This window comes from Aspergillus eucalypticola (assembly GCF_003184535.1).
Source record: "Aspergillus eucalypticola CBS 122712 chromosome Unknown BO83scaffold_21, whole genome shotgun sequence".
NCBI classification, from domain to species: Eukaryota; Fungi; Ascomycota; class Eurotiomycetes; order Eurotiales; family Aspergillaceae; genus Aspergillus; species Aspergillus eucalypticola.
In genome coordinates, this window is record NW_020290295.1 from 610,807 (window position 1) to 627,521 (window position 16,715).

At 50.8% G+C, this 16,715-nt stretch overlaps 7 protein-coding genes across 7 annotated transcripts; 2 read left to right on the top strand and 5 right to left on the bottom strand.

Annotated features, from left to right (window-relative positions):
• Positions 1–902: 902 nt before the first annotated feature.
• On the top strand, positions 903–1,994 carry BO83DRAFT_318508 (S-adenosyl-L-methionine-dependent methyltransferase; the record flags this gene model as incomplete). The annotated part of the gene is made up of 1 exon (XM_025527743.1): positions 903–1,994. The coding sequence occupies one exon, from the start codon at positions 903–905 to the stop codon at positions 1,992–1,994; it is 1,092 nt and encodes a 363-aa protein (XP_025385804.1).
• Positions 1,782–4,927, bottom strand: BO83DRAFT_410062 (uncharacterized protein). The gene has a single exon (XM_025534184.1). The coding sequence runs from the start codon at positions 4,807–4,809 to the stop codon at positions 2,203–2,205; it is 2,607 nt and encodes an 868-aa protein (XP_025385805.1). The 5' UTR covers positions 4,810–4,927; the 3' UTR covers positions 1,782–2,202.
• A 281-nt stretch (positions 4,928–5,208) lies between these two features.
• Positions 5,209–7,374, bottom strand: BO83DRAFT_380487 (FAD-dependent oxidoreductase). Its single transcript, XM_025531762.1, has 5 exons — positions 6,357–7,374; positions 6,183–6,300; positions 6,020–6,115; positions 5,913–5,944; positions 5,209–5,654 (listed from the first exon to the last, which is right to left on the bottom strand). The coding sequence occupies exons 1-5, from the start codon at positions 7,086–7,088 to the stop codon at positions 5,334–5,336; spliced, it is 1,299 nt and encodes a 432-aa protein (XP_025385806.1). The 5' UTR covers positions 7,089–7,374; the 3' UTR covers positions 5,209–5,333.
• Positions 7,375–8,266: 892 nt separating this feature from the next.
• BO83DRAFT_450892 (pepsin-like aspartic protease) lies at positions 8,267–9,564 on the bottom strand (the record flags this gene model as incomplete). The annotated part of the gene is made up of 2 exons (XM_025536822.1): positions 8,267–8,991; positions 9,045–9,564. The coding sequence occupies 2 exons, from the start codon at positions 9,562–9,564 to the stop codon at positions 8,267–8,269; spliced, it is 1,245 nt and encodes a 414-aa protein (XP_025385807.1).
• Positions 9,565–10,001: 437 nt separating this feature from the next.
• BO83DRAFT_318335 (thioesterase domain-containing protein) lies at positions 10,002–10,907 on the top strand (the record flags this gene model as incomplete). The annotated part of the gene is made up of 2 exons (XM_025527738.1): positions 10,002–10,175; positions 10,242–10,907. 2 exons carry the CDS (start codon positions 10,002–10,004, stop codon positions 10,905–10,907), a joined length of 840 nt encoding a protein of 279 aa, XP_025385808.1.
• A 389-nt stretch (positions 10,908–11,296) lies between these two features.
• On the bottom strand, positions 11,297–12,142 carry BO83DRAFT_391143 (uncharacterized protein; the record flags this gene model as incomplete). The annotated part of the gene is made up of 1 exon (XM_025532891.1): positions 11,297–12,142. One exon carries the CDS (start codon positions 12,140–12,142, stop codon positions 11,297–11,299), a length of 846 nt encoding a protein of 281 aa, XP_025385809.1.
• A 1,056-nt stretch (positions 12,143–13,198) lies between these two features.
• BO83DRAFT_318460 (FAD-binding domain-containing protein) lies at positions 13,199–15,016 on the bottom strand (the record flags this gene model as incomplete). Its single annotated transcript, XM_025527741.1, has 4 exons — positions 13,199–13,373; positions 13,445–14,569; positions 14,639–14,755; positions 14,808–15,016. 4 exons carry the CDS (start codon positions 15,014–15,016, stop codon positions 13,199–13,201), a joined length of 1,626 nt encoding a protein of 541 aa, XP_025385810.1.
• Between the last annotated feature and the right edge of the window lie 1,699 nt (positions 15,017–16,715).

Genomic DNA, 16,715 nt, shown 5'->3' on the forward strand with positions numbered 1-16,715 from the left:
CAAGCATTGCAGGTGGTCTTCCTTGTAGTTGTGACGCACAGTAGATATTGGCAGATATGACCTGATCCTCCGCCACGTCTTCTGCCTTTGATAGCATTGCTAGCGAGAGAAGTAAACAGAACACGGGCGGAAGAGTTATCGTTCTTGCACCTGGCCCGCCGAAGACAGCAGGCTCCCTTCGCTAGCGAGAGTTTGGCTACATGGGCCCGCAGCTGAATCACGGTATACAGCGCCTTAAGACTAAAAGACGGGTAGACAAGGGCATAAATAGTACAATACACGTTTGGTTCAGCTATGCCACAACATTCAATGTCTACGGAAAATGTACCATAGTAGACTTCAACTTTGGCTCCCAGCAGGATAACTAAATTTCGCGACGCGAATATGTGTGGACAATAATAGTGATACCTTTTTTTATGTCCTCGCGTTGCATCTGGTACGTAAGTAGTTGGTAGTAGACAGTTGAATTGATTTCGTGTCCATTAGATCATGTATATCGTAGCGATGGAAGTAGTTACGCAACAACTCCCAAACATTTACTGAAATAATAATCCCTTCCAAAGGGCGATTATATTAAAACAGAAGCTTAGTTCAGTCAACACTATGTGAAATGTCTCCCTTGCATCTACTAACCCGGCAATGCCACCCAAAGGTCTTCACAAATCAGAGTGAATGCCTCTCTCCGTCGGGAGACGGAGGTTTTCCTCGCCCCCAGTATATGCAGCCCCCATTGTACAGTCCAAGTGTTGTATACGCTCAACTCAACCGAATATAATCTCACACCAAGCACACCAACTATCATAAAACACAACCCATATCACACAATGTCCTGTCCCATACAATCTCACAATCAATCAATCAACACCACCACCACAAGAAGAACAACAACAACCACAACCAAGATGTCCCCGTCCACCACCAACCCCGAGTCCTCCCCCCTCCACACCTACTACTTTTCCATGGTCGAAATGAGCATAATGAAACTCTTCCTCGACCACAAAATCTTCACTCTAATCCCCACCACTCCAGGGGCCTCCATCCCCGTAACCACCCTAACAACCACCCTTAACGCCTCTCCATCCCTCCTCACCCGCCTAACCAACTTCCTCATCGCCTCCGGCGTCCTGTCCTCCCCTCAACCCGGTCACATTGCTCACACCCCGAAATCCCTCCAATTCACCGACCCAACCAGCTACCAAGCACTGTTTTTCGCACACATCTTCGATTTCTTCCTGGTCCCCGCTGTGAAATGGCCCGGTTACATGGCAGAACACGGCTTGAACGAGCCGACCAGCGCCAGCCGGACACCTTTCGGCTATGCGGCGGGGTATCCCGATAAGACGCTTTATGAGATATTGGAGACGATGCCGAAGCGGGCGGCTCAGTTCAATGCTACGATGGCGGCGTCGTTTCAGCCAATGCCGGTGTTGGGAATGTATGATTTCTCTTGGATAGAGAAGCTCGCTGATGAGGAGCGCATGGCGATAGTGGATGTGGGTGGTGGAAAGGGCCAGGCGTTGAAGGAGATTCTGGGCGCGTACCCGGGGATTCGTCCGGAACAGTGTGTGCTGTTCGACGTGGAGGACGTTATCCGCGAGGCTGTTGCAGAGGCAGAAAGGGACGATAACGAGACCTGGCGCACAGTGCGCAAAATTTCCGGCAGCTTTTTTTCCGAGCAACCCATCAAGGGTGCAGCAGTATACCACATCCGGCGAGTCCTGAACGACTGGCCCGATAAGGACTGCGTGACGATTCTCCGTCATATCAGGGACGCCGCGGCCCCGGACTCGCGAGTTCTGATCTCGGAGCAGATTCTCCAGGAGGAGCCCAGCTTGGCGGTTGCAGCGCTGGATCTGTGGATGTTGAACTTTGGGGGCAAGAGGCGCAGCGAGAGCATGCTTGGGGAACTTGCGCAGCGGACGGGGTGGAAAGTGAATGGGGTGTTTCGGGATAAGGAGTCGGATACGGGGGTTGTGGAGTTGGTGGTTGCATAGAGGGATAGATAGTGATTTAATTGATTTCATTTTTTGTGTTGAGGTGAAAAACTTCTAGTTTTGTGTTCTGGGAATAGATGCTCAAGTATGAAGATGATGAATCGTGTCGTCTAATCGACGGGCATCAACGTCTTTTGGCGAAGAAAGAATGAATGTTTGACCCTCAAGCAACTTCAGACCATATACGAAATAAGCCTACTATAGTGTATCAGTTTGACATCCCCTTCATTCGCCTCTTTGTCCCCCCATCTGCACTCGTCCCTGGCGTATCCCCCTCGCTTAAACCACTCAACTTCTCCGATGAGCGCTTCTGCCCCCGCTCACCCATTCCCAGGTCTGCGAGCGAGATCAATGACGGCGGGGGCATCGTGCCCACCAAGTGGTGCGCCGGGCTGAATTGTGGGTCGTGCCAGAATGAAGGCAGTGACATCGGGTTGGGAGAAAATTGCTGCATCATCCGAGATCGTTCGTCCCCATTTTGCATTGAATCGACCGATCCCAAAGACACGAAGGGTGCAAGGTCGAAGTCAGACAAATCCGACGCTGCGGGATGCGAGCTCTCTCGTGGTCCTTGTTCCCGGGTCGGGAGTATTTGCCCGTCCCCTGGCCAGCCAAGGCCAACTTCGCGGGAGATGTGCGAGATTGACGACGAGATGGATGAGGGTATGCCGCTGGCAGAGGGCATCGCGGGGAACATCATCTCGCTGCGGCCCTCCTCGCTGGTGGGGATGCCCATCGCCGGTGTTGGCCGCGACGGTAACGCGAAGGACAGGTCCAGAGAGGAGACAGAAGACGAGGAGCTGCGAGAGCCCTGGTCCCGGCTGCCGGAAAGCACTCCTTTGATTCCCTTGCATGCGGTCTTCAGGTGCTTTTTCACTGAGCGCCATCGGTGATCTTGTAACAGAGCATCATATTCGAACAGGTCATGCATCGCAAGGCCCCCGTCCAACAATCCGCGAAGTCGATCCTGCCAGACCCGCTGCTCTACCGCCGTGACACGGTCCCAGACAGTGAGTACGTACATGAGAGCCCGACCGAGGGCGTCCAAGGCGAGAAGGTAAAAATGCAATCCGGCAGAACCCGTGCCGGCTGGCTGGGCCGAGTCATGCCGCGAGACGGAGCTGATGGCTGGAAAGAGCTGCTTCAAATCCTGTATGGAAGCGATCAATTGTTGAAAGAGCGTATCGCTCAGAACAAAGGTCTGAGAGTTGTGGACATGATGGCCGGTCTCATCGCGCGGGAAGAGAAGGTGTATCGATACGGCCAGGTACAAGGCGAGCAGGGTAGGTTCCCCGCGGCCATGGGCCGACTCCTTCTGCAGCACCAAGATAATGTCCAGGAGAGCGGTTCGAGAATCAGAGCAAATCTGTGTCAGACTACGTCCCTGTCGCAGGAGACGGTTGAGCCGATGTAGCATTAGATCTTGCCATGGTTGCGGCTCCGGAGGACTGCGAAGGTGTTGGGGATACAGAGCGTACAGATGGGCGCTGAGAACGGTTACGTGTGACAAGAGCCAAACTGACTGTAATGAAGAGAGTTGGGGCTTGAGAGTAGATAGATTATCCGTCGCGCGATCCAGTTGCAGCAGCGTGGAATCGGGCGTTGCTCTTGCAGGGAGGATCTGCAACAGCTGCGCGGGGAGGAGATCCGCTAGAGGCATGTCCATCTGGATAAAAGACCATACAGTAAGGGCCAACATTACCCAGTACATATGGTGGATCATCTCTGCTTCAACAGCGCCCCGATCGATGCCATTTATGTGCGTCTGACCAGTCAGAGGCGATTCATGCAGCTGGCTGGCCAGCTTGGTCGTGATGCGACCGGCGTAGCCCACATAGCACAATGCCCGGCGGGAGTGTCCGCGGCAGACATGAAACCAGCCCAGTAACAGGGTAATCTGCGCGGTAGTGAGATCTTCCTGGCCCGCAGGAATGTTCGAGAGTTGGGAGACGGCCCACTGCAGCAGGCGATCCCCCTTGGCTGAGTTATCGGCAAAGTGATGAGCGTCTGCCAGCATGACCGCCAACAATACCTGATTGGCTGTTTGGCTACGCAGATCGCGGAGCAGCAGGGACTTAGAAATGATAATCGATAAGGGATGGTTACTCATCCAGACCTCGAGATGCTGAGTGATCAGATGTGAGTTGTAGTCGGCCAAGATGTCCGCTTCACCACCCGATGGCGTAGAAGTAGAAGGTGATGGGAGACACGCAGTATCGAACATGGTTTTCGTGGTGTCCTGAAGCATGCAGGCGCGATAGAAGCGCTCCCCAGGTCCAAAGAAGGGATGACAGCCCAGGTCACCGAATTTACCGGTGACTGTCTCAGCAAGATCCTGCATCAATAGGGCCAAAAATCCGGGGTAACTGAGACTGCCTGCCGGCGTGGATGGACCCTGGCTGGCTCTTCCGGCCGCTAAATTTCGATTGAAGCGAGCCACTCGGTCCTGAAATTGATTCGATGGGGCTGCCATGGGGTCCTCACCGAAATTTTCGCGAAACATCACCTCCAGCTCTGCCATCACTCCGGTGAGAGGAGTGATGCTGGGGTTAAGCGCCGACGTGATGGAGTGACCCGCGTCTCCCGGCTCTCCGTCTTCCAGAGTGATAGGACTGGGCCCAGCCGGTCCGGCCGGTATGGAGGCCCGAGTGGATGTCGTCTTGTTCAGGCGAGGTCGACCTTTGGCGATCTCCAGATCATAAACACATTCAATCGACCGGGAACGACAAGCATTGCAGATGCGCTCGCCGGAGCAGGCGATCTTGCGGGTGCGACAGAAGGTGCAGCTCCGCCGTAACTCAGCTTTCTTGGCCATAGTAAAGAAATAAAGGGAGCATGTGTTTACTACAGTTGAACACGGGGCTCCAAAATCTGAGATCGGAGTTCATTCCACGAGCTAACCAGCATACCTAGCGGAGATAAATGTAGTCCACGTGGTGGAGAGGCGTTGATGACTATGATGATGCTGATGAGAGGAGTTGAGGAAGTGAGACAGCAAAGGATTGCTAGCGTCATGCGGGTGATCCATGCTGACTTCATCCCTGAGTAATCGAGATTAATGCTCACTGGCACAGCAAGGAACCTTGACTACCCTACGGTACTATTACTCCATCACTACTAGTTAGTTCTGATTCAAAAGGATGTTATCCCGCCCCATTGCTTATTCCTTATTAAGAGGGATTCTGGTACACAGGGCACACAATATGTGATTCTAATTCTGATTCGTCTGCTCGTGTGCGTTAGTCTCTTCTATAGACATGGGCAATACCACCATCGCTTGCAGGGCAGAATCCTGCCCAGTTTCGGCTAAATACAACTCCATTGGACAAGACGCATCTCTCAGGCAGTCTTCTTTACGGCCTCATTCCGCTGCTCCACGAGAGTCGGCTGATGGCCATACAGCCACTGCAAGGCCCACTTCCAACCCCAGAGAGGCATCCAGGTGTATACCATTTGCCGGACAAAGGGACCCCAGCTTCCCAACAGGCGTCCGGTATGCAGCAAGGCAAATCGATCCGACAATACGACTAAATCGCGGCCCCGGCGCTCCCGGCTATGATGGTAGCCTTGAAGGATTGTCTCCGCGTCAGTGGGCCTGACATCGATCATCCCCAACGCACTGGCCAGCTCCGTCGCGTCTTCGATGGCCTGGCAGGCGCCCTATTCTCGGTGTCAGAAAGTGGAACCAGACAGAGAAGGGAAAAGGAAGAGAAAAGAAAAAGAAAGTTAAAAGGCAAGTAATCGAAGATATTTTCAGAACATGAGAAATAAACAAACAACAAGGTCGAGAAAGAAAACGCGTCCAACACAGCAAGGGCAAGCGAAGAACAGGGAGATGGTTCCTGTCAGCGCCAGATTTGCAGGGAACGTGATTCTCTTTTTTTGATTTAGAAAAAAGGTCCCGTTTGGCTGGCTTACCTGGCCGAAGAACGAAGTCATAGCATGAGAAGCTGCTTATTGCATTAGTGGGACAAAGCCATCCTGAATGACTTGTAAGCAAGCAGTGTGGGTATGTCGCTACTTACCGTCGCCCAGCATAGCAATGCGACCGGCCGCCATCGGGGGAAAGATGGTCTGGTGGAAGACATCGCTGGCAACGACACGTTCCGCGTGTTTGACGACTAGAAGGATCCAATCATCGTAGTCAGCATGTCATTCTGGCAGGATGCTGATAATAAATGTCCTCACCGTCACGGAAGTGAAAATCCGGGGCAAAGGGGTGATATTCGGAACCATAGACTTGATTGATAGTGTTGTGATCGGCATGTTTCCAGACGGAGCGATTCGGGTCCTTGAGCTTAGAGGGCTAGAGGCACAGTTTAGCTGACGTGAGAGCAATTTTTCAATAATTTTGATCCCTACCACTGCCCCAACGAACCACTGACGATGGTCCCTGCACGGCCACGTTGTGAGAATTGAGCGATCATACAGCATCCAATGAGCGATCCCTTCGTCCGCGGGGCCAAGGTGATCGAGTGGGTGAGTGTAGCCAGACAGATGCACTCGGCCCGTGAATTGAATGACATCGGCTGCATCTTCGTCTTCTCCAACTGCTCCACTTTGTCCGGGACGGGAATTGATGGTGGCCATGAGCGCCCGGCGCACAACTGACCGCACCCCATCAGCACCCACTAGCACATTTCCCGTGTATCGCCTCCCATCCTTCAGGACCACCGATACCCCTTCAGCCTCCTCCTGCGGAGGGATCACCTTGGCAACTTCTGCCCCCAAGATGACCGTCTCGGAACCCCCCGCAGCTTCATACAGTCGCCGATGGAAACCATGCCGTTCGATCGAGTACACGGGATAGCCAAAAGTACGTTCTAGCCACTGGAAGTCAATCTCACTCCACTGTGTCTGATTCCGGTAGACACGGATCTTGCGGACCGGCTGGCCTTCCTGGCGCACGTAGTCGTACAGTCCGATCTGATCCAGAGCCCGTAGGGCATTCGGAGCCAGTGAAATGCCGGCACCCACCGGTTCAAGAACAGCGCTTCGCTCTAGCACCCGACAAGACACGCCAATCCTTCGACACATGGCTGCTAGCGTCAGGCCTCCAATGCCCCCACCCACTATGAGCACTTGGGTGGACATGCTGGCGTGTGGTTGGTTCGGGTTCATGTGCAAAAACACGAGGGTTGCAAGGGTTCGATTGTAGAAGGAAGGGAAGCAGGATCTGGGTTGGTGGGGGGATCAAGAGCCGATGTCGAAATGAGGATGGATCCACTTTGTGTAGTTGAGGCGACAAGCTACTAGTGATGAAAGAATGAGATTATCGGTTGAATTTAATAGTAGAGCTACAGTTCAGTCAGTCTGGGGGCGAGATTAGTCACATACGAGCATATTATCCTGTTCTGTTGGGAGTCAGAAATGATCCGTCTGTGGACGGAAATTGAATGATATAATGCTCTTGGTGAGTCTGGCTTGGTATATGCGTTCCGTTTGGTTGATGCCTTCAAGTGACAGTCTCACCTCACTGCCTCCCATATTAGGAAAATGTTCCGAACAATCAATGCGGAGTTATGCCTTGATCCCTCCGATCCCGTGAGCTCCCCTGAACATCAGGCAGCCGAGTTCTGCAGAGTCCATGTCGTACCATTTTGGATATGAGCTTGACACTACGTGGGTGATGGTTTATTCTCCGGGTCAGTTCGTGCTACCCAGACTTGGTTGTTCCAATCAATCCTCGTCGTTATGGCTAGCTTCCTTATTAGTACGTTCGCTGAGTAACCTCTATCATACTAAGAAAACTGGGTAACGGCTTTCAATCAATTATGTGACAGAAAGGCTCACCTAATGTCAACTAAGTAAAGTCGTCGCGGAAGGTGAAGATGCTGGAGCCTTGGACAGGCACACACTAGGGAGCTCCCCCATACAACAGCTTGACTCGGCCAACACAGTATGCTCAGTGTCAAATGATGACCATCTCGCTCCTCCTTCCTATTCCGTATGTACGGACGGTTGTATCTACTAGTATGGTAAGTATGGTATTAAGATGACCTCTAATATTCCATATATCCACTAACTTATCATTATAGAGGTTGCCTCAACGTAGAACAGCGCTATGTGCAGTATCAATAACTGGTGGAAATTACTCTTCTCTTTTTATTACTAATTTGGAGATATTATCACATGTGTTACGTTCCACATACTAGAGACATTGAAAATAATCAAGCAGGTAGCATCATGATCTACGGTCTTGGATTCTCCGTCTATTCAGTCAAACTCGAGATAATGCACATAAAAATGTTCAAACACACATCCTTATACCATTACCACGCGAAGTCTGCAATTCCCACCTGCAACTTTTCAAAGTCAAACAGGACATACTTGTCAATGGCAAATGTCTCACCAAAGTTTCCCATTACCATCGCTCCATCTCCCAGGGTGCGTACATTAAAGGTGCACTTATTGGTTCCGTTCGCCAGCACCTCCACATAGTTCTCGGGCACAATCTCCCACGCCCGCTCTGACCCGGCAAACTCATACCGCAGCGGTGGGAGTAAACTCGAGTTCCGGCAATCAAACTGATAGAAACCCTGCTCACCGTTGTTTGGAGGATCGGAAAGCGTGACGGCCTTTGCCCCGACCAGCTCGACTAGACGCTGGTAACCGTACACAGACACTGGGGCACCGCGACCATACGAAGCGTGATCGAACGCAGCAACGGCGGCTTGCTTTCCATCCAGAGTAGTAGTCTTGTTGAGCTCTTGCTCTTCGTCTCCGATAGAGAAGCGCGTGAGGTTCAACGCCCAATAATTAATCACGGCTGGCGCATAGACAAAGTCCAGCGTGTTGATCGCCTCCGTGACAATGATGTCGTACCAGGTGATATCCCCGTGGACGTGAGAGGTGTTGTATCCGCCTAGTGTCTGAATGCCGTCGTAACCACTGCATACCGCTTTGGTGGTATTGTCGTGGCAGTAGATAAAGGAGACAATTGGAGAGTGCCAGGCGCCGCTCCTCCATCCTTGGTAGAAGGACGCTTGCACGGATCCTAGGATCCGTGTTAACATGACTTAGTTTTATGACGGTGGAGAAACAACTCACGATTATCACTCTGAAAAACAGGGGAGAGTCCGTATACTCCCGAGAAAGGGAATGCGCTAATAGTCTCGTTGAAGACGAAATTGGCTGCTTGGATGGTGGTGTTCACCGCGGTGGGACCGATGCGCAGCATGTCTGTTGCCACATCGGCTGCTGCGGGCTCCGTAAAGTAGAAGTGGTTGGGATCCCAGTAAAGATAGCCATACTGGTCAGTCTGGTTGATAAAAGTGGATGACAAAGTCTGGTTGAAAATTTTCTGACCGACGTTGAGACAATCGTAGGTGGCGGTGGGATCGTTGTAGCACAAGGTGGTCACCACATAGTGGCCGGTCCAGGTCCAGTCAACCAGATACGGCAGGCTCTGACCCGGAGTTCCAAGGGCTATGTCAGTAAGGAACCCGTAAGAACTGCGAGTCAGAAGCAAGTCAACCGATTGCAGGTGCGTGGTGGCCAGACTGGTGGGTACTGCACTAGCGGTGGCGGCTGCAACGAGCAGAGACCAAATACGAGAGCAGGGAAACATCCTGGCCGATTGCTAAGGAGAAACGATGATGACGAATTTCTGATCCTTGTTTCCTGCTTTTGCTGCAGAATCTCCACGTGGGAGCAGGTCCTAAAATAGGTCGATAATCTGGCGTACGCTCACGTAGCAACAAGGTATACAACCATGCGTGCGGCTGGAAGTATGTCTGAACTTGGCCCCCAAGGGTGTCCTTGTCAATTTGTCTCCGTCTAACTACGGATACAAAATGACAGTATCCTTGGTGGAACTATCAGACGGAGGCAAAACATGAAACTGGAATTGGATAATACACACTCCTTGGTTGTCAGATCTCTTCCATCTTTCAGCGTCCATAGATGACTCGGGGCGGTCTTCATCTTGTGCACATCTTCTGCGATCAGAATCATTGACAACAGAAGAAAGATAAAGAGGAAGAAAGCCAAAAGCCTCCTTTAACTATGGAACCTATTTTGCATATCCAGGGCGATGCTCATTCGTCGTTAGCCCCGTTGATCTTCATTCATGCAGTGTCCGGCCTGGCATGGCCTTATATGGCGCTTGGCAACCTCAGCAACACAAGTGACCCGGCCAGGTCCCGACCAGTCTATGGAATCTCATCACCAGTTTACAGTGTGAGTCGTTATACTCTACCACCCTCTTTAGAAGAGATAGCCAAGGAGTATGTCGAACGTTTACAGTTGGAGCTCCGGCCACATGGCCCTTATCTCCTAGGGGGCTGGTCCATGGGCGGGATGATCGCTGTCAAGATGGCGGAGATCCTGCAAGCCGAGAAGGAGACCGTCCAGCAAGTCATTCTCTTGGACTCCATCAACCCAGAGAAATATCCGGCGTTCGTTAATGAGGAAGAGCACCGCATCATCGCAGACGGATTGTTCACAAACGTCTGTCAAGCGATGGGAATGGCAGATCTTGCAGACAATAGCGATGATGTAGACAACCGATCAGATGCCTCGGAGGCCAGCGACGACGGGAGTACTATGAGTGATGAGGAGGAGGATGACAACCTGCATCGTCTGTTTTCAACAATGCGCCGCCACATTCATGCCAGCACTCTCTCCATTGCTAGCACCGAGCCCGGCAAGCTGCTACCGCCAAACAGCGTCTGTCATACCAGTGTGACTTTAGTCAAATGTACAGAATTGTCTGAGACTGTTCCCGCGCTATTTTCTGCCCGGCAACGGTGCATCCGAAGATGTGCTCTGCACCCCACCCTGCAGTGGAGGCCGCAGAACTTCGATCGATTTCGCACGCTGTTGATCGACGCACGGCACGATAGTTTATTCGATGAGGAACACGTGGAGGAGGTGACCAGCATGCTTAGACAGATCCTAGAGTCTTGCTAGATTTCATTGTTTCTATGGGATGTTCTTTGTCTTTTTTTATTTTTTTTCTTCTTATAATCTGCACTGTCGCTTACTGGAATGGGGTCTGGACAGACAATTTGCGAATGCTGTTCAACGATGGAGATTTATAGACGCACTGCAAGAAGTCCTTTTAGAATTACATGTTACGCTTTTCACAAGTCTACAAGTTATTGCGCAAACAAACATAAGGAAGTCACTCATTCCTACATTTTCGTGTACCATAACAGAATAACATTAAATTCTCGTACCACACTAAATTACCCTCTCATACTTCTCATACTTGCTAAGAACCATCCATGAGCAGTAACCCAAAACTCACTCACTTAACGCCTACAACTCACTATATCTCCCAAAACAAACAAACAACTCTACCAACAAGTCAATGTCACCTTCTCATCCACCCACCTCCCACCCCCCATGACCACCACCTCACGAAACACCCACTCGCCCACATCCGCCCTCGGTATAGTCCATCCCACGGAAGGCTCCTCCCTCTCTGTCCCCACACAGACCTTCTCATACCCATATCCAGAATCTAGCATATGGTCCCCGGTCAACAAACTCCCTGGTCTTACTATAATTATACCCTGAAATAACTCTCTTGTTTCTTTTTTTGCTAGCATCTCCTCCATCACCCACTTATCCGCATGTGGCACATGCAGTAGTCCATGATATACCCGGCGCAACAAGAACGGCACATCCATTTGTTTCTGGCTCGGGTCGACGCCCATGCCAGAGAGGACAGTGAGGAGCGGTCTGGATTTCCTATTTACAGGCAGCATGAACTCCGGATACGTGGCGTAAATGTTTCGCAGTGCAGTTAGGAGTGCCCGTGTGGCTTCTTCGCAGATATGCGGCTGGTCAAATTCGAAGCACCAGCCACGGAAGTTGCCTGTGGCGCCGATTCCTGAGATAATATGGGATACCAGGGTTGGTGTTGGTAAGGATGCTGATGTCGTAGGATCAGTAGGAAAGCCAGGCTGCAGAAGAAGCGTATTTTTCACGGCCTCCGGGTCGGTCGCATCGCCTGTCACAATGCGGAGTCGGGAATCCAGTGTCTCTTGGTCGATGTTCTGGGTACGAAGGATGGCCGTGAGCTTGGGTGGCGTGCGGGCTAGTGCGACGGCGTGATAGCCGGTTTGCAGGGTGTGGGCGAGGCAGGCGTTGATGCAGCCGCCCGTGGCACCGAGGAAGGCAATGGTTGGCTTGGACATGATGTTGTGTCTGAAGGATGAAGGATTTCTGAATTACGGAATAGATGACAGTAAGAGAAATTAATTAATAGATGGAGAACGGAGAGATTAGAATTCTGTCAAGGTCAAATGGAGGTACTGGGTTTATATTTGCGACGGAGGATGAGAAAGTCTCCGTCTGGGGACGGAAGGAGATGCGCTGGCATCAGGATTTTGTCAGAGGGATCAATTACCGTAGCTAGTACCATCCAGTCAGAGAGGAGCACGTTGAATTTGGGCGTGCCAATAATTTTATGTTTTGGAGTAGTGCAGAACCTATGCCAAATTTTAGTGTCAAGTGTTTTGTTCATGCCATTTAGTTGAAGGTTCAGATTTGTACGTGAAGCATTCTTGATTCACAACCGCGAGTGTTAGTTAGCCATATGTTGTACAGTATACCCGAAAATTGATACCCTTGCTCTTGAGATTTTGCCCATCCAAGATGCTAATATACAGCATTTTTATGGTTTATTTATGCTGATATGTCCCCTCAAGGCTGTTTGCGATTACTTCTCTACAGGTAGCAGAACCCGATCTAAGTTTCAAGATGGACTATTAATCGGAGGTGTCATTCTGAATCCTAGATAGTTGGCTATTTATATAAAGTAAATTTAGGCTAAATATATCGATTCTATCTTGTAGTTATACTCGAAAGCTAGAAGAACTTACAATAAAAGGCTCACGCACGTGGCCCAGGGTCTAGAACCAATAGAGGTAGTATCGTGCAATGGGTATATACTATCAACTCTCCAATACATGGTAGATTTCACCTACTATCTGCCCATTTGGATCACAAACAAAACGAGACAACATCATGATATCTAGTTGTCAGTCACCAAAATTATTCTAGCTCAGGTCTGATCTTCATTTTGTCTCCAACCTTGAAATATGTATGATCAGAAGAGACCCACATCTTATACAATGTATACTGTCGACACTGGCTAGTACATATGTATTCCTCGGCTATTAATTGTACAACATTGTACAACTCACTAATTTACCCCTGCTGCTACAGTCTTCCACAGCCGAGCGATCCTTCTAGCAACTAATCCCCTCCGGCACGGTTGGAGTGATGGCATCGGGATTCGTAAAGAAATTGTCCGGGTCGTAAGTCTTCTTGACGTCAACTAGTCGACAGACATTATCTCCGTAATATGACTCGAACGGGTTCGTTGAGATGTGAGCATCCATCTCTCCAGAGTACGATGCAACCCTAGATGATGATGACAATTATTAGCCTCAGACTTTCACGCGTGAAGCACGTGTACCAGTGTAACCACTCACCCAATCTTTGGCCGCAGATAAGTCTCCAAATCTGCAAACCATTTCTCATAGGTCGCTTGCTTCGTTGAGTTCATCAACGAGCCATGTACCTGGAACTCTAGATGCGCATATGCTTGTTCGCGCCACGGAAATGCATAGTCTGCTTTAGTCGCGCTGGAGATGTTCCATGCGTGCCACTCACCCCAGATCTCGGAGTCTGTGTCCAACTGGCCCATCATATCGATGACAGTCTTCAGGTCCGCTGCAGGAAGGATATTGTCCTTCTGCATGAAGAATGATTTGCTGATACGGTTGAAGCGGGCCCAAGGTTCAGCAATGGGAATGGACGGGTCTTCTGGCTCATTCTCGTACTGATATTGCGGGTAGTCGCTGTATTGAGAGAACGGCTCTGGTAGCACGTTCATGATCTGTCGGTTCGTTTCATTAGCCGGGACGCATTCGTAGCTCGTATAGCCAAAGAGCCGGGAGTTGTCGGTGTCGCAGTTCCCTGATATGTAGACGGTTGGGGTCCCGATATTTAGGAGCCCTGACTCGTTAATCAGCTCGCGGAGTTCATTCTCGGTACCTCCCAGATACTGGCCGAGGAAGTTGATGCTACTCTTGTACACATTGACCTGCGAAGTAAATGCCGGTATCTGCACCGGTGCCCAGTCGAAGAATCGCTGCGCCACCGGGTACCGGTCACTGCTGGCGTTCCAGGAGATGGCTACCATTGCTGACGTGGGGAACTGCATTAACTGCAGGTCGAAGTCCACGATGATCCCATACGTTCCGCCCCCGCCACCTCGAATCGCCCAGAAAAGGTCTTCGTGCGAGCTGGACGAGGCTGTCACAAGGCTGCCGTCAGCGAGAACGACACGCGCGGACTGCACGTATTCGGCAGCGAGTCCAAGGGCACGCATCTGCATGCTGAACCCGCCGGACGACACAAGTCCACCCAGCGCAACGGTTGGGCAGATTCCACCCGGAAATGTGACGTTGTGCTCATCCAGCGCCAGGTACAGAGCGCCCTGTCGAATGCCTGCTCCGACAGTGGCGGTGCTGGTATCGGCAGAAACATTGACATGGTTAATATGACTGAGATCAATGACCAGAGTTCCATTGAGAGCTGACCATGCCTCAAAGCTGCTGTTGGTTAGCAAGAACTCAGGGCCATATTATTCAAAGAACGTAGACAGAGGGGGTTCCACTAACTGGTGACCCCCTGACCGAGGCACGGCTTTGAACCCCGATCTCTGAGCACAGCGGACGAGCGATGCCACTTCTTCCACTTTCTTTGCGTATGCTATCAGCGCTGGGAACTCATTGAACCTATAGCCGCATTAGTGTGTGTCCAAAATAGGCAGGGAATGATATAACAGACTGGATCTTCTCGCCCAAACGGGCGTCCGTGTAGGTGTCATTGCTGGGGTCTATGATGCGGGTGTTGACATCGCCCGCAACAAGCGCCCGGGACACACAGGTGCGCAGAGTTTGACTGCTGTTGCTAGCAGTTGCTGCAGCTTCACTCAGGTCTGACGCAGTGCATGCGAGAAGGGCACACCAAACGAAGCCTCTAGCGGAGAGTCTCATGGTGCAGATGCTGTGATTTTGACCCTCTTGCTGGCTATACCCATGTCAACTCCCTGAGTCTGGTATTTATAGCAGAGCCCCTGGAATCTCAGTATGGTTCTCATGCTAAATCCTAACATTACTTGCCTAATCTGATACGAGGCGGACCGAATTAACGGGTGGATGAGCTATTCTGACAATCCTGTTGGGGGCTAATTTCTCGAAACGAGCAAAATCCCGCCATCCATCGGATTCTTTTTTGACGGTCTCATGAGCGCTTGCTATAGTTGCTCTATTCGACGGATTCTCTATCCTGAAGCGAACGGAGCAATTTCTGAGACGGTCTGACTATGTGCGCCTGCGGCAATGCGCAGCGCAGCGCAGTCGATGCTGACTAGCTCGTTCTGCTCGGCTGTGCGCACAATACTTGGGCTCCTCTCTCAAGCGGGCTAATCCTCTCCGGACTGCACTTATTTTATGCTGCATGGTTACTTTACCTTCTGGTAGTACTTACGTCTGCCTTACTGTGCGCGTCGTGCCCTGACCACCGGGGCGTGACTATGGCCCGCCACTCCCAGGTGGCCTACGGAGACAACCGTCGTCGCAGCAAACAGGTCCACCCGGATAGGCTGTGCAGCTCGGAGGGGTCATGTCAGCCCATGTAAATCAATTGCAAACTTCAGCAACAATGTGCAGCGCCCACTATGTCGCTCTAGTGACCAGATTGCGCGACAATCAGCGGCCGCAGCTGGCCGAAGCGAACCTTCCCACGTGTACATCTCAGCCACAATTAAACATGCCGACTCCAAACTATGACCGTAACTATATGATGGAAATTGGAATACAGAACCTGCTCGGGGACTTCCACTCCACCTCTGTTAAGATATTCTTGCGAAACGCGGTTTGTTTTGGTGTCACCCAGACCGAAAATTAGGCAACTGGATGCATGGAAACCTGCTTGACCATGAGGTGCCGCCGTAATTGGTGATAGTCTCTTGACACTGCTAGTCGCGTTTGGTTTTCTTTATCCGAGAAAAAAGGGGATTACAGGTCTGTTGACTATTTTTTATGCACTCAAGATACTAGTCAGTCGATCTCGGAAAGTCTTTTGTTGTTGTCGAGGAAATGATCGCCGCCAGGTAGTCAGTGCTTGCTATCGGGACAAACATAATTCTTCATGTCACGGACAATCATTCTTAGAGACCCCCAGACAAATGATCATTGAACTTGACGGGAACCCCTGTTCCAAAACGATCGTTTATTTCATTCAGTTTAAATCTGGTTGTATCTTTCATAAGATTAAAACTTTCTCCTGCTTCTCTCCGGCTTTGTGCAGGAAGGTATCAGAAGTAGGATGTTCGACTCTATGAAATGGCATGAACGTTCATGTATAAATCCGACGCGTGTCCTTCTTATCGGGGATAAAACGGAAATTAGCAATGACAGTTTAATATTCATCAGACTGCTGATCAATGTCATCAGATCCAGCTATGCATACTGTTGTCTCCATGGGCGATCTTCTGTGATATCAGATTCATGCTGTGGGTCGCACATGAGATGTCATGAACTCCTTTGTTTTTGAGACATTATCAATGTTGGATCCGTCCACGGATAGCGCAAGGGTTGGACAGGCCTCTGCTGTAAGCGACATGTCAGGTATATCCCCTGGATATCATGCATCCCTCAGAGATTTTGCCCGACCCGGTCATTGCATATGCTA

Coding starts and splice junctions, on each gene's coding strand:
- BO83DRAFT_410062 (XM_025534184.1), bottom strand. CDS start 4,809: ATGGCCAAGAAAGCTGAGTTACGGCGGAGCTGCACCTTCTGTCGCACC.
- BO83DRAFT_380487 (XM_025531762.1), bottom strand. CDS start 7,088: ATGTCCACCCAAGTGCTCATAGTGGGTGGGGGCATTGGAGGCCTGACG. Junction 6,301..6,356: donor AGTGGTTCGTTGGGGCAGTG/GTAGGGATCAAA, acceptor CTGTGCCTCTAG/CCCTCTAAGCTCAAGGACCC. Junction 6,116..6,182: donor GGATTTTCACTTCCGTGACG/GTGAGGACATTT, acceptor GGATCCTTCTAG/TCGTCAAACACGCGGAACGT.